Genomic DNA, 14651 nt, shown 5'->3' with positions numbered 1-14651 from the left:
AAGCACCCCCCCCCCCATGCACACACATCTATATATCGCTCCTCAATGGATCTTTTCTTTTGCCGTGGTTGGCGCTTCATATGTCCAGCGGGATTGACTCTCTCTCCATTCTTGATTTTGGCAGCGATTGTGGCCTTCAATCCATCCAATTTTGGCAATATGTTCCTCAAAATGCCCAGCCTCATGGACGGGCACTGACAGGACTGCCAGTGGCGGGAATTTGACTGAAATTAGCAGTAGTAGGCCCCTATATTCTCCTGCTACTCTCAGGAGCACCACGAGAAGACTGCCAGCACTACTTCCTATTCTGTTTCTTAGGTTATAGTTTAATTTCTTAAAAAGAAAAAAGAAATATTAAGGGCTATTATTCCCAAATTTTGGCAGATTTAACTAATCTGTCGATTTTATGTTAAGGTATATCCTTGAGGGACTAGCAAAAAAAAAAAAAAATAAAGGGCAGTATCTTCCTCCTAAGCAGTTAAAAAGTCAGTTTTATTCCTATGAAGAACTTCTGTTAATTTTATATTATACAACCAGCATCTCCAGACATCCCCTCATAGCTTTATCCCCTCCTAACATGAAAAAAAACATGGAGACACTGACTTTTGAGATATTTCAGTGGTAAAAAAGGCCTAGAATGATTCCCTTAACAAAAATATGCATGAGCGACCCCGTCTTACGTGGATCAAATCATGGGTATGACCTTATGTGTAGTATTTTGTCTCTATCCAAAGATCAAAGCGTGTGAGGAGAAATGGTAAAGTGCTTGAGGTTAAAGGGTAACGGAATTTAGTTTTATAGAATTTTTTGCACAAAATTTAGTCCTTGCTCGTAAAAATATTCCAGTGTTTGGCAATGTTTCCCATCTCTTTCCAGTTTTGGTCTAGTGTTTCCAGTTTGTTTTCCAATATTTCCAGCATTTGCCATCTACCAATGGGGAAAAAATATCTTTTGAAAAAGCCCAGGTTTGACAAATTGGATTTGGAAATGCAATATTAGTTTATTTTCAACTATATAACATATTGTTTGACTGCTTTATGAGAAAAAACTCCCTGGTTCATTTGATAAATTGACACATCCCTTTAAAGGCTCGCTTAAAAGATAGACATAGTACCACAGTGAACCAGCCTAACAGCTCGTTCTTTCTCACGGTGATTTTCAGCGTAGTATCTTATGTACGAACAGAGGTGCGTTGTGCCCCCACCTCTAAGGTTGGTTTGATTTACCGAAGTTGTCGAAGTATCTTGAGATTATGAGGGGACGCGGGACCGAAACGGGATCTATCGCCTAGCTAGGAATCATGCAAATTTGGATTTTTCTTGGCCATGCATTTATCCTTGTAGAGACTGGAGTTTAAATTAATTTTAAGGTGAAATTGGCTAATCATGACGAATAGTAAAAATTTAATAATTTTCAAAGAAAGAAAGAACAATATTTTGCCAACAGTAGAGGAAAATTTTTTATCTAGATATATGTTATATATCATGAAATATCTAGATTACAAAATATCATATATTTTGTACTGGTATTTGCGATCTAACCACAGCGCAATGAAATTCAATAAATAAAATTAACGACAGAAAAAAATAATTAGAATTTACTAAGTACAAATTGATGACTACTAACCTTTACAAGTTTTCAATGTAATTGCTTGAATTTGCAATTAACCCCAAATTATTGGGGGATTCTAGTTTAGTGCGTTTTGCTCTTAATTTTCTTTTCTATTTCTTCTTTGCAGTAAAAGGTTGTAGCATCTTATAATTTATAAAAAAAAAAAATTTTTTTCCTTTTGAAATTCAGAGAGGAAAGAAGATAACAAAATGAAAAATATAATAAAAAAAGGGTGAAAAAATGAGGATTTTGTCAGCCAGTGGCGAACCATGAAGACGAAGAAACAAGCAAATATTTCGACAAGGACCTCCGCCAAGTCGTCCTCAGTGCTAAACAAAAAAGAAAGAAAAAAAAAAGAAACCAACGAAAATCGAACCTTTCGAAGTTTGCTTGACAACGACAGAACAAAAACTTTTCCTTTTGGAGACTACCAACCAAAAAATACATAACCAGTAAACTTTGCGATTAAGCCTCAATCATAATGGTATACGGGCAAGTAAACCGGTATGTTAACGGTAAGGTGGTATTGTCAATGGTAATGGTTATCTAATAGTAATGGTAATCTAATGGTAACGGTAAACTGTAATGGCAAATAACCAGTAAACTGTAAACGGGGCAAGTAATGGTATAATTTCTTTGATTTTGTCTCGTTTTTCCTTTTGTTTTTATCAATGTATTGCCTTTATTCAGTCATTAACTCAACTCAAACAATTTTATTGTCAAACGTCTTACACGGTCATGTCGATCGGTGGCAGTTCTTGTCATAATAAAAGATAAGGCACTAAATAAATAAAAATCGTAATACAAATTTATATGTTTACTCGAAATATCACAAACAGAGTCTAAATAAAACCTAAGACATTAAAATATCCAACTATCTAAAAAAAAATAAATTAAATAACTTAAAATTTAAATTAAAGAAAAAACTTTAAGATCAACAATGAATAATAAGAATAAAGAACTATGACAAATAAATATGTGCAATTATTGATGAGTGAGTGTAGGGTTAAAAATCTTGACGGGGGGAACAAAATTATATGCGTAACACATGTCGTTCTAGTACTGGCTGAATTTTAGGTACCGATTCAGTTACTTGTCGCGGGAGCCGTTGTCACGAAGGGAGATACTCAGGGCGGAGGATATCACGAAGCCGTGGGTTCGCCAAAATACTGACATCAAATTTGAAACATAATTCATCACGGCGTGCCGAAAGAGTTGTAAAGGAAAATTGTTCTAAAAGGGAGCAAAAAGAGACTTTGGGAGATTTTAGGACGTGCCGTTACCTTCAGTCAGAAATACCTGCGACTTCTTTCCATATTATCGCCGTTATCCCGTTGTCTGCTGATTCAAAATATTATATTTCTCTTTTTTATTACAATTGAAGATATTACAATTGAATTAGTACAATTGAAAGTTGAAATTGTCTTATTTTCTTATTTGCAGCTTAATATTTTTTATATTATATTTCAGCTTATATTCAGCTACCTGTTTTCAGCAGAGTTATAGTTTGGATCGAAAGATCTTGTAAGGGTGAAAGACATTCAGGCATATACATTAGGCGGTGCTAAGTGTTTTGTCAGACTCGTAGAAACGTAACAAACTTGTATATAAACAAATTTTGATACGTTTTAAGTTGTATTTTTTTGTAAACCCCCTTCTGAAAAAACATACCCTCCCATCTCTGAAAACCCCCTTCTGAAAAGACATACCCTCCCACCTCCCACAAGCACATCAAACAGTTAGCTGCACAGAAAATGTGGTTCCATCCCACTTTTATAGCTGTAATGAAAGAAAGGCTAAGATGGCTAGGTCATGTTTCACGGATGAACGATAACGGATGGGAAAAAATTTTGCCTTTTGGTCATCCCTCTGGGGCCAAACGAAATCAGGTCGTCCCTGAATGGGGTGGGAAGCGGCCAAGACAAAGGACTTAAAGGGAAAATGAAATTTTATGGAAGGGGGTGAAGAGGCCAAACGAAACGAAAAACAGGTCATCCCTGAATGGAGTGGAAAGCGGTCATAAGAAAGGATTTAAAGGAAAATATAATCTCATGTAAGGGATAAAGAGTGAAACTTTAAATAGACTGGGATGGGGGATGAGTGTGCACAGCTGTTTTGGACAGCCATTGCTTGGTGCTGCTGTGAACTGTTAGTAGAAGTAGTTTGACTGTGTAATATTTCAAATACGTATCAACAGCTTATTCGATTTCAAGTTCAGAACTTTTTTTTAAGCGTTCTATCGCAAGGATTAATCCTTCAAAGTAGTTAATTTTTGTTAATTTCTGGATTATCTTTATTCCGAAGTTAACTGGAAACTATTTGGAAATATGTTGTTTCTTGAAGCTGCAACTTAAAAAATACTAATCGATAGGCTTTTAAAGCAAGTTTTTGTTATGAATCCAATCAAATCGATTAGAAATCTTAAGAATTCATTCATTTATACAGAACGAACAAGTTTGATGTTTTTAGAAAGAAAAGACCCGGCTCAATAGTAACCGAAACTTTAAAAAACGGAATTTGATAGATACCAATAAATACCTCAAAAGAATCAGATTTTATTCTGATTTCAAATATACAAGTTCATCAAGTTTAGTCTTACCCATCAAAAGTTACGTGCCTGAGAAAATTTGCCTTATTTTAGAAAAAAGGGGAAAAACCCCCTAAAAGTCATAGAACCTTAATGAAAATCACACCATCGGATTCAGAGAACCCTACTGTAGAAGTTTCAAGCTCCTATCTGCAAAAATATGGAATTTTGTATTTTTTGCCAGAAGGAAAGATCATGGATGCGTGTTTATTTGTTTTTTTGTTGTTGTTTTGTTGTCGTCATAGAATATCGCAGGAGGGCTCATTCGAAAGGAAATTAAAAGTTCTAGTGCTCTTTTTAAGTGACCAAAATGGAGGGCAACTAGGCCCCCTCCCACGCTCTTTTTTCCCAAAGTCACCCGATCAAAATTTTGAGATAGATATTTTGTTCAGCATGGTCGAAAAATAGTATAACTATATCTTTTAGGATGACTTAATCCTTCACAGTCCCCGGGGGAAGGTCTGCAAGTTATGAGCTTTGCCCAATTTTTACATAAAGTATTGGTTATTGGGAAGTATACAGAAGTTTTCAGCAGGGGATTTTTCTGGTAGTTGGAGGGAGGGTGGGGGTTATGTGGGAGGATCTTTCCACGGAGGAAGTTTTCATGGGGTAAGTGACATTGCTGTGAAGGGGGCCCCAGATTTCCCAGCATTATTTAAAAAAAGCGATCAGAAATTGAATAGAAAAAAACAATTTTTTCATTTGAAAGTAAGCAGCAACATCAAAACTCAAAACGAACAGAAATTATTACGTATATGATCGGGTTCGCTCCCTAGTTCTTACCTTGTTCTTTACGTTAAAGTTTTTTTGTACTTTCATCAGAGCTATTTATTCTAATTAACGGCCTTTTTAATTAAGGGGTCATTCTTAAAGAATTGGAATAAAATTTGAACTTTAGCGTAAAGAGCGAGGTATTACTGGCGGGCGAACCCCTAATATACGTAATAAAAGTATACGAATATAGAATTTCGTTCCGTAAGTTAATTCGTAAGTTACGTCAGAACAAAATTTCGAGAAAGGCATTTAGCCAAAAAAAAGTAAAATTAATATGCAAATTTCGTTTTAGTTATTCATGTACGGTGAGCCGAAATCAAAGCTGCATTAATTTAAAAACGTTCAGAAATTAAATAAAAAACAAGTCTTTTTTAACTGAAAGTAAGGAGCAACATTAAAACTTAAAACGAACAGAAATTATTCCATATATGAAAGGGGCTGTCCCCTCCTCAACGCCTTGCTCTTTACGCTAAAGTTTGACTCTGTCTAACAAATTTATTTTTTAAAACAATAAAAAAATTCAGTTTAAAGAGCGAGGCGTTGAGGAGGGGATAGCCCCTTCCATATACGGAATAATTTCTGTTCATTTTAAGTTTTAATGTCGCTGCTTACTTTCAGCTAAAAAACTTGTTTTTTTATTTAATTTGTATCAGGCACTAGCTTGTGACGATGAAGAATGTCCGGACCTACCCTTTCTTACGTCTTAAGGCTTTTCACAATTTTTTATCGGCTGAAAATGTTCATCAACCACCTTTATCCGATGATTAGTTGATACTTGGAACAATCTCCAATGTAGAGCTTTTTTGTTGTTGCTTTTTTTGATAAATGATATCCAGTACCGATATTTTATCAAATATTGATACCGATAATGATCGATATTTTCTTGATATCAATAAATCATAATGGCTGAGACTAGTGGCATATTCGTGCTGTTGCTCTCATCATGAATCTCGTTATGCTAAAGATTTTTCCAGGATTTTCAAATCATTTTTCAGTTTTTTTTTGTTTGTTTTCCTCCATCCTCCCTCCCGATTCCTCCCTCTCCCTCCCGATTCCTCCCTACTCCCTCCCGAAATGCAATCGTTTACTTTAAAATAGCTTTCCGCGTGAATGCTTTATCTACACAGCAATAAAAACTAATTGCTCTGCGTTAAGGTTTTTCAACTGAAATTTTCAACTTTTGTTTTTCAACTGAAATTTATATGTTTTTCAACTTTCAACTATATAATTAAATTTTTTTTCAACTATATAAACTAAATGATTAATCGTGTTTTTTAAATGATAGGCCATTTAGCCGTAGGAATTTGCATCTTTAAATTGAATTTGAAAACAGATGAGGCAGTATGTTAAAATATAGACATTTGTCATATAAATTAGATGATTCTGTTTTAGAAAATTCTGTAAAAATTTAAATTTCTTGTTTGTTAACGAATAAAGTGTTTTTTAAGTTTTCTAGCTCGGAAAGACAAATCAAATTTCAATTATAGAAAAAGTAAAACAAAATTTTTTTCAACATTATACAATTTGTGAGAATTCATAACTTGTTTGACTGTTTTATGCATCGTTTTTTAATATTTAAATAATTGGTAAGAAAAATTGAATGAAAAAGTATTTCAAAGTTAATTCAAAGTGAAAAAAACAAACAAAAAAAACAGATTTTATATAATGAAGGGAGAAATTTCAGACCAAGATAGAAACTGAGTGCCATCTAAAACAAATTGCTAAATCAAAGATAGATGACATAATTTTTAAAACGAAAGAGTTCAATTCTGTACGAAGTGTAGCTTTTGCTATATTGTCTAAATTCTGTGACTAATGTTTTGCTATAAAAACTGTTCCATTTGGCCCAGGAACTTGCGGTTATAAGCTTCAAGGATTTTATTTAAGACTTTTTTTTCTCTCTCTTTTAAATCTAGGTACAGAGATGGTTTTGCTGAAGACCGGATCTATAGACACTTAGAACCAGCTCTTGCTTTTCAACTAGAAATCAATCGAATGCAAAATTATGAACTTGAGGCCTTGGCTACTTCCAACCAGAAGATGCATTTGTACCTCGGAAAAGCAAAGGTAATTTGTTCTCAGTTTCGCCCATATCCCATGTTTCCGAACTTTCTGAACTTCGGGCTGAATCGAATTTTAGCAAATAAATTGTAGTTAAACTGCTTTCACACTAGCTACGTAATTCTCTATGCTAAATGGTTAAGTTACGTCGGGTTAAAGATAGTCTTTCATACTTAAACAAGTCCTTTCTCGCTAGGCTGACGTGAAAATCCATAAAACCGTAATAATCATCGTTTGATATTATTCTTATCAGGGCCGTATCCAGGGGGGTGGGTTACTTGGTTTGAATCCCTCCTCCTGATTTTTTTTGGCTCGTACAAAAGTAACATAAATGCATTTAAACATATTTTTGTTGCGTTTTGTGATTTGTTTTGTACCCCCCCCCCCTGAACACAAATGATGGATGCATCCCTGATTCTAATCAATATATACGAACTATTCAAAAATTGAAAATACCGAATGTAGTTGAGGATTGAAACTCTGATCAAGCGTGAAAGCTTATACAGGAAAACTTAATCAATTTATTTTCAAAATTTATTAATTGCTTAACTAGAAATTATGTTTTGTTGCTTGTCTATAATGTAACATAAACTAATGTAAGCATCAAGAAGAAGAAGAAGAATAGGGAGTTTTTTTTTCCTAAGACAGTGGAATTCTATAATATTCATTCAAATATGGAATTCCACTATCTTAGGAAAAAAATTCCCTATTCTTCTTCTTGTTGATGCTTATGATGGAAAGGCAGTGTGGTCTTCATTGCTTTTTATATAAACTTACGTAAAGTAAATTCCCTATTCTTCTTCTTGTTGACGCTTATGATGGAAAGGCAGTGTGGTCTTCATTGCTTTTTATATAAATTTACGTAAAGTAAATTCTAAATAGAGCTCAAGTCTACCTGGATTACTCGTGTTAGAGACTGAAATAACGTAAATTTACTAGTCCACTAAATCAAGTAAATTCCACTAAATCGGGTAAATTCCAGTAAATCCAGTAAAAAATCCAGTAAATTTCCACTAGTCCACTAGTCCAATTTTCGTGTTATCTTAAAAACTCGTTATTTCTATTAGTCCAGTAGAACTACGGAAAAAAAAGCCCAACCTCGGCATTTGAGCAACAAAAATGATTTTGCCCCCAAAATGTTCAGAAAAATGTGCTTGTTAACATATCCCCAAATCAGCCCAAATCAACCTTGCAGAAACCCCCCTTTTTTTACAGGGAAAAAGGGGGGGGTCTCGAATTTAAATTTTTGCAATATTTTCTGGATTGAAAGGTCTTTTTTTATTTATTTCAGTCCAGAGAGACTGAAAATGAGATCAGAATTGAAAAATTTCATCACTTAGTCTCGCATTACCACTCCAGGCGAGGTAAGAAAGGGTAAAAATACCATTTTTAGTATTATGATAATATAATACATAATTGAAAAAAATGTATAATTGAGAGGTCGTTTCCTATTAATTCAAGTCCAAGGAGACCAAAAATGACATTAAGATTGGGAAATTACATCACTTAGTAGGCTACCCCATTTCCCTATTTTTTTCTAATTATGTATTGTATTATTATAATACCACAAAGGGTATTTTTACCCCTTATGACCTCGCTTAGGGTAGAAATAGGGTACTAAGTGAGAAAGTTTTTCAATTCGGATCTCATTTTTTATCTCCACAGACTTGGATTCAAATGTGATAGGAAACGACCTTTGAATCCACCAAATACTGCACAAATTAAGGATCTGATTTTCATCCCCTCTGAACTTGCTTGGGTGGAATTCGGGTACTAAGGGACAAGGCCGTATCCAGGGGGGGGGGGGCTACCCGGTTTGAACTCCCCCCCCCGAAATTTTTTACCGAGTCGAAAATAAGTCGAAAATTAGTAAAACCTAGGTAAAAATCAGTAAAATTAGTCGAAAACTGAGTCAAAAATTAGTAACCCCCCCCCCCCCCCGAAAAGAAATCCTGGATCCGCCCTTGCTAGGCGATGAAATTTTGCAATTCTGATGTAATTTTTGGTCTCCCCCGACTTGAATAAATAGGGAACGACCTTTAAATCCATAAAGTATGGCAGAAATTTAAATTTGAGTTTTTCCATCTTTTCCCTGAATTAAAGGGTATATCTGCACGGCCGATTTTGGATTTGTTTTGAGCGAATTTTTCTGAACATTTGGGTGCCAAAAACATTTCTGTTGGTCAAATGCTGGATCAAAACCGTATTTTTACTGGACTACACGTATATAATAATATCGAGTATCTTATTAATATCTTGAATAAAAACTATTGGTCCATACATTGATTCAGTTCGACAGTATTATTAGCTTTATTCATTCTTTAATTATTGGTAATATTCAACTTTATTTCATTTACACTTATTCTGCTGAAGTTCTAACCTTTTTTAAAATTCTTAAATATGGCTCGTTACATGATTGTCGAACGACTTCATTCAACTATAGCGTTGTCAAGTGTATATGGTAATCTTTAAAAGTAAATCTCGGTGTTTTGTTTCAATTCTTCATGAAAATTTCATAAATTTTCCTGAAATCATCTAAATTTGAGAGAAAATGTTGGCATTTTCCAAAATATACCCAGTAATAATATTTGAGGGCTTGCAGGATATATCAAAAATATTGGTTGGTAATCTTCAATTGTTGTTTCGTGGGTTTTCTTTTTTTTCTTTTTTTTGTGCTTTGGACAGACTGTAGACGGTCCAAATTATTTACTATTTATTTTCCTATGGTTGGCATTTTACCATTTTTTATTTTCATTCTTTGTTTGTTTCCTTTCTTTTCTTTCTATTTTCGTTGTTCGTCATGATTAGCCAATTTGGTTTTAAAAATTCATTCCAATTCCAGTCTTTTATAGGAATAAATCTATGGCCTGGAAAGCTCCAAAGTTGTATAGTATCTCAATGTATATATTGCATTGTATATTCAATGAAAAAAAAAAAAAAATCAGTCCAAAAATTTGTATATAGTAATAACCGGAAAGAGTAAAATAATAATAATAAAATAAATGTAAACGCATGAAGAATAATTGAAAAATTAGATCAATTCAAGATAAATAAACGAACTGAAGTTCAACAGGCACTAAAGTACACCTGTCAAAATATGATTCGTGCAAATCTAATAAGAAGTAGCATACTTGTATTTAGGTTAGAATAGTATGTACGAAAAAAACTTCTTTTTCGGAAAGTTTTTTTTTAATTAATTGAACAAAACAACAACTGAAATTGCTCATTGGTGCGATTGATGAATATTGTATATCACGGCAATTTTTTTTTCTGTGTGAAACAAGGGGTATTAGCTCACACGAGGGATATCTAAAGGAGATATCAAATGGATTTTTAATTTATTTTTTTACTTTTAGGTTGCTAAGGGACAAGAAGTCACCGACTATCGCTTTTTTATCCGTTCAATTATTAGACACTCTGATCTGATTACAAAAGAAGCTTCGTTTGAATACCTCCAGAATGAAGGAGAGCGACTATTATTAGAGTCTATGGACGAGCTTGAGGTGGCGTTTTCGCATCCCATGGCCAGAAGAACTGACTGCAATCATATATTTTTGAATTTTGTGCCGACAGTCATTATGGATCCAGCTAAGGTAAGTAGAATTCTGACTATATTGATCTCAGTTTCAGCGCTGACATTTCTTTGGATTTTTGCCAAAAATTTCGGGGCTTACGTCCTGATCTAGGAGTCTTGGGAAAATTGCATATATTAAACATTACCTTTAAAAATTATATCATTTAAATAGTGAGCACTTATAAACTGGCACCCTTAAACAGCAACAGCAAAATAAATAATAGCATAAAAACAAAGAAAAAATAAATACTAATAAAAATAAAAATACTCAAGATACAAAGAAAATGAGACACCATGTTCAACTCCCAAGCCACATTCCAAATCAAATATTAACCTTAATATCCTAATCTTAGGAAATTGTGGTATTCAGGATGGGTTCAGAGGGCAAAATATTTTTTTAATGTCTTTGGTAATTAAACTGCATCAATATCTTGAAATGGTAACTTCAAAAAATTGTAAAAACGTGATGTTGATCAGCGAAATACAAAAGGAGATAAATATGTTAAATTACTGATGCAGGATCTAAAAATATCTAGTTCTTTTATGTATGTCCGTGCTAATTTTGCTAACGTAACTTCCAATACTACTATTAACTCATCGTAGTGCCAAGCCGCTCGTGGTTGACACAGCTGCGTACGTTTCTCCTATAACCTATTATGTTTAAAGCATCACATTTGCGAAGATAGTAAGAAAAATAGTTGGTTAAAAGAAAGTTAAGATATTATCAGATTTTCTTTTTCCTGGGGGGGGGGGGGTGTTAACGGTTCTAAGATAGAATTGGTCTGTCTTTGCTGTTAATGCAAAATATAAATCTTAATATTACCTTAGATGTCCCTATGAGTAGCTTCTCCCTGCCTATAAGTGTGAACTATTCTACTTCGTAAAAGCAACTGTTGGCGTTTAATACACATGTTTTATTAAGGTATTCCTGGTGTTTTATGGTCGAAAAATTCATCTGTTATTAATTTGTAGATATGGTATATATATACTTGTAAAACTGCTGATTTGTTACCAATTTTTCCTTTGTATTAGTCTCAGAGAGGTGGATAAGGATATATTTTAAGGGCTAAATTCTGACTATAAATTTTATCCGCCTCAAATATTAATTGGGAAAAATATATAGAAGCTTCGAAGACAATAAAATTGGACTTTGATTTGATGTAATTTATAGAGAGTTTAGAAAAGTTTCTCATTGCAACTTCTTTATTTTTATACTCGTTCTAAGCACGTTCTAAGCTCGTTGTAACTCCATTTTCGTTCGTTTTAACTCCTTTATTTTTATGCTCGTTCTCAGCACGTTCTAAGGTCGTATTGCTAAGGGATTTTTAGTATTTGTGACAAATTCAAGTATTTATTATAAAGCCAATTTGAATAATTTTGTTGGCTTAATAAAGCAGATTTTAAGATTAAATACCTATTGTAAATACCACGATATTCCTTTCCAATTTAATTTTTTTTGTATGTACGCTCATCATATGACGAGTTCACAAATTATTTCCTAGGCCACATTTACGACCCTACGAATTATTACCAATTTGTAACCACAATACTTCGTTAACTTTTTTTTCCTTTTTCTATTTTGCACCTCTCTTACCCTTGCTAATAAAAAGTGCATATTAGGTAATGATGTGTTCCATAAGGAAAATTAATGACACTTTTTCATCTTCATAATGATGAAAATAATTCTCTTATGAAGTATTTTTGACAAATTATGTAAGATAGTACTTCTACTACTACTAACAATTCACTGCAGCATCAAACCGCCTGAGGCACACACAGCTGCGCATGCGGCTCCTCCACCCCCATCTATTTAAAGCCTCACACTTTATCCTCTCTCATGAAGTTCTAATTTCCTTTAAACCCTTTCTTACGACCTCTTCTCACTCCATTCTGGGACGATCTGCTTTTGTTTGGTTCAATGTGGACGTCCAAAAAGTACAACCTTTGGCAATATCTCATCCATGAAACGTGCCCTAGCCATCTGAACCTTTCTTCCATTATAACCCTAGAAAGTGGGATAGAACTGCATTTTCTGTACAGCTTGTCGTTTGACATGCTGTCAATCAAAAGGGTACCTATAAATAAGTGTACAGCTTTTCTCTACAGCTTGTCGTTTGAAATGCTGTCAATCAAAAGGGTACCTATAAATAACTGTACAGCTTGTCGTTTGACATGCTGTCAATCAAAAGGGTACCTATAAATAACTGTACAGCTTTTCTGTACAGTTTGTCGTTTGACATGCTGTGAATCAAAAAGGTATCTATAAATAACTGTACAGCTTTTCTGTACAGCTTGTTGTTTGACATGCTGTCAATCAAAAGGGTACCTATAAATAACTGTACAGCTTTTCTGTACAGCTTGTCGTTTGACATGCTGTCAGTCAACAGGGTCCTATAAATAACTGTAGGCAATTCCTCTGAAAAATAATTAACAAATCTTCCTCTGCCTTTGGAAGCGCCCACTTATCAGAATTATACGTGACCACTGTCATTGCCGTTGCTTCCAGTTTTCTGATTTGGTTTGCAAACTTTTTTTTTTTACCTATTCTTCAAAATATTTTTCAACTGTGTAAAAACACTCTGGGCCTGGGCTATTCTGTTTTTTTATATCTTCATTGCATTCACCATCTTTACTTATAGTCCTACCCATGTATGTAAGGCCATCTACTTGATCAATTTTCTAACTACCCAACATCACATGGTCAGTTTCATTTATTCCAAGTGTAAGTGACGCAATCTTCTAAGTATTAATTTTCAAAGCCTGTTTTTGCACCCTGAACTCTCAAAACATCCAAAAAATTATGCATTTTGCTAACATCTTCATCTAAGACAATCAAATCAGCCGCATAATATAAGTCTAGGAGTTTTACCTTCCCATAGCCTTTTTTGTGTTCCTTAGGACAAAATCCATCAGAACAATTTAATATAAATGGGGATAGGACGCAACCCTGCTTGACTCCTGATTCAACACCAAGCCAGCTACTAACCTCACTTTCTACCTTAACTGCAGCAATCTTGTTGTCATACATAACACTAATTACTTCAATGGACTTGTCTGGTATACAAGGATACGGTAGGAACTTCACCAAAGCTGTTCTATCGGCTGAATAAAATGCCTATTCGTAATTTATAAAACTGAGGACTAAAGGGGTCTGATGATGAAGATACTTCTCAATCATTGATCAAAGAATGAATCTTAAAACTTTATCTACAGCATCTTTTAGTCTAATCAATATCATCATGCTAAGCAATTTGCTTCCTATCGAAACCAAAGTAATGCCTCTATATTTAAGATATGTACCGGTGATGCGGATACACTAAGCTGTCAAATACCAAAAAAATTTGTGTGTTCTTTTGAAAAGTGTCATCTAGGGGGGGAGGGGGAGAGACAAGAGATTAAGATCGAAAACAATAGTTATGACCTCAAATTGATTGTGTAATAGTACCTATGCTAAAATTCATGACAAAAAGTATAGTGAAACATTAATCAAGCAAAACAGACAACCCAGAGAAACAGCCCCACACTTGAAAACAGAAAAACAAAAGGTTTTGCACATCCTGCTTAAACATAAGTTATTTTTTTTATATATTTTTCAGTAGTAATAGTTTTATACATAGTGGGATAATAAGCATATATTTGAACAATATTTCTATCACAGGCTTAATTTTTAGGTATCCGACAAGGCCTTACCCATGAATTTGATTCGGGGAGGAGGCGGAATTGAGTCATTTTCGCAGGAAAGGGGGCAGCTGTGGAAAACGTAATTTGTTGATGGCCTTAGCTACTATGCTACTTAAAACATATGTACTTTATGTAATTTTCAGGTTATCCTGGGGGTTAAACTTGAAACTTCCTTTTTGGTAAGGTTTTGATATTTACCATTTTAAATACGCTAGAAAAAATAACATTTATTTTACCATGTAAATTCAAGATTTCACTTAGATAGTATAGGGTATTTTTGCTTGGCTACGAAAGGTTAACCTACTCTTCATTTAAACATTCTTTGATATTTCAAACGGAGAAGAATAACTAGAAGATAATAAT

The 14651-nt window shown here is 34.0% G+C and overlaps 1 protein-coding gene across 2 annotated transcripts in view; it reads left to right on the top strand.

Moving 5' to 3' along the window:
• ACC (acetyl-CoA carboxylase) overlaps window positions 1-14651 on the top strand; it is a 290230-nt gene that overhangs the window by 192319 nt on the left and 83260 nt on the right. For both annotated transcript variants that reach the window (XM_089105579.1, XM_089105578.1), the window contains exons 25-26: window positions 6889-7039; window positions 10390-10626. In XM_089105579.1, coding sequence (XP_088961705.1) covers window positions 6889-7039; window positions 10390-10626 — 388 coding nt within the window. The remainder of the gene's footprint in view (window positions 1-6888; window positions 7040-10389; window positions 10627-14651) is intronic.

Source organism: Artemia sp. Qi Xiang Cuo, chromosome 19 (assembly GCF_049724085.1).
Source record: "Artemia sp. Qi Xiang Cuo chromosome 19, ASM4972408v1, whole genome shotgun sequence".
In the NCBI taxonomy this organism is placed as follows: domain Eukaryota; kingdom Metazoa; phylum Arthropoda; class Branchiopoda; order Anostraca; family Artemiidae; genus Artemia; species Artemia sp. Qi Xiang Cuo.
The sequence above is the reverse complement of the archived record's forward strand: the minus strand, read 5'-3'. Positions and strand labels throughout refer to the sequence as shown.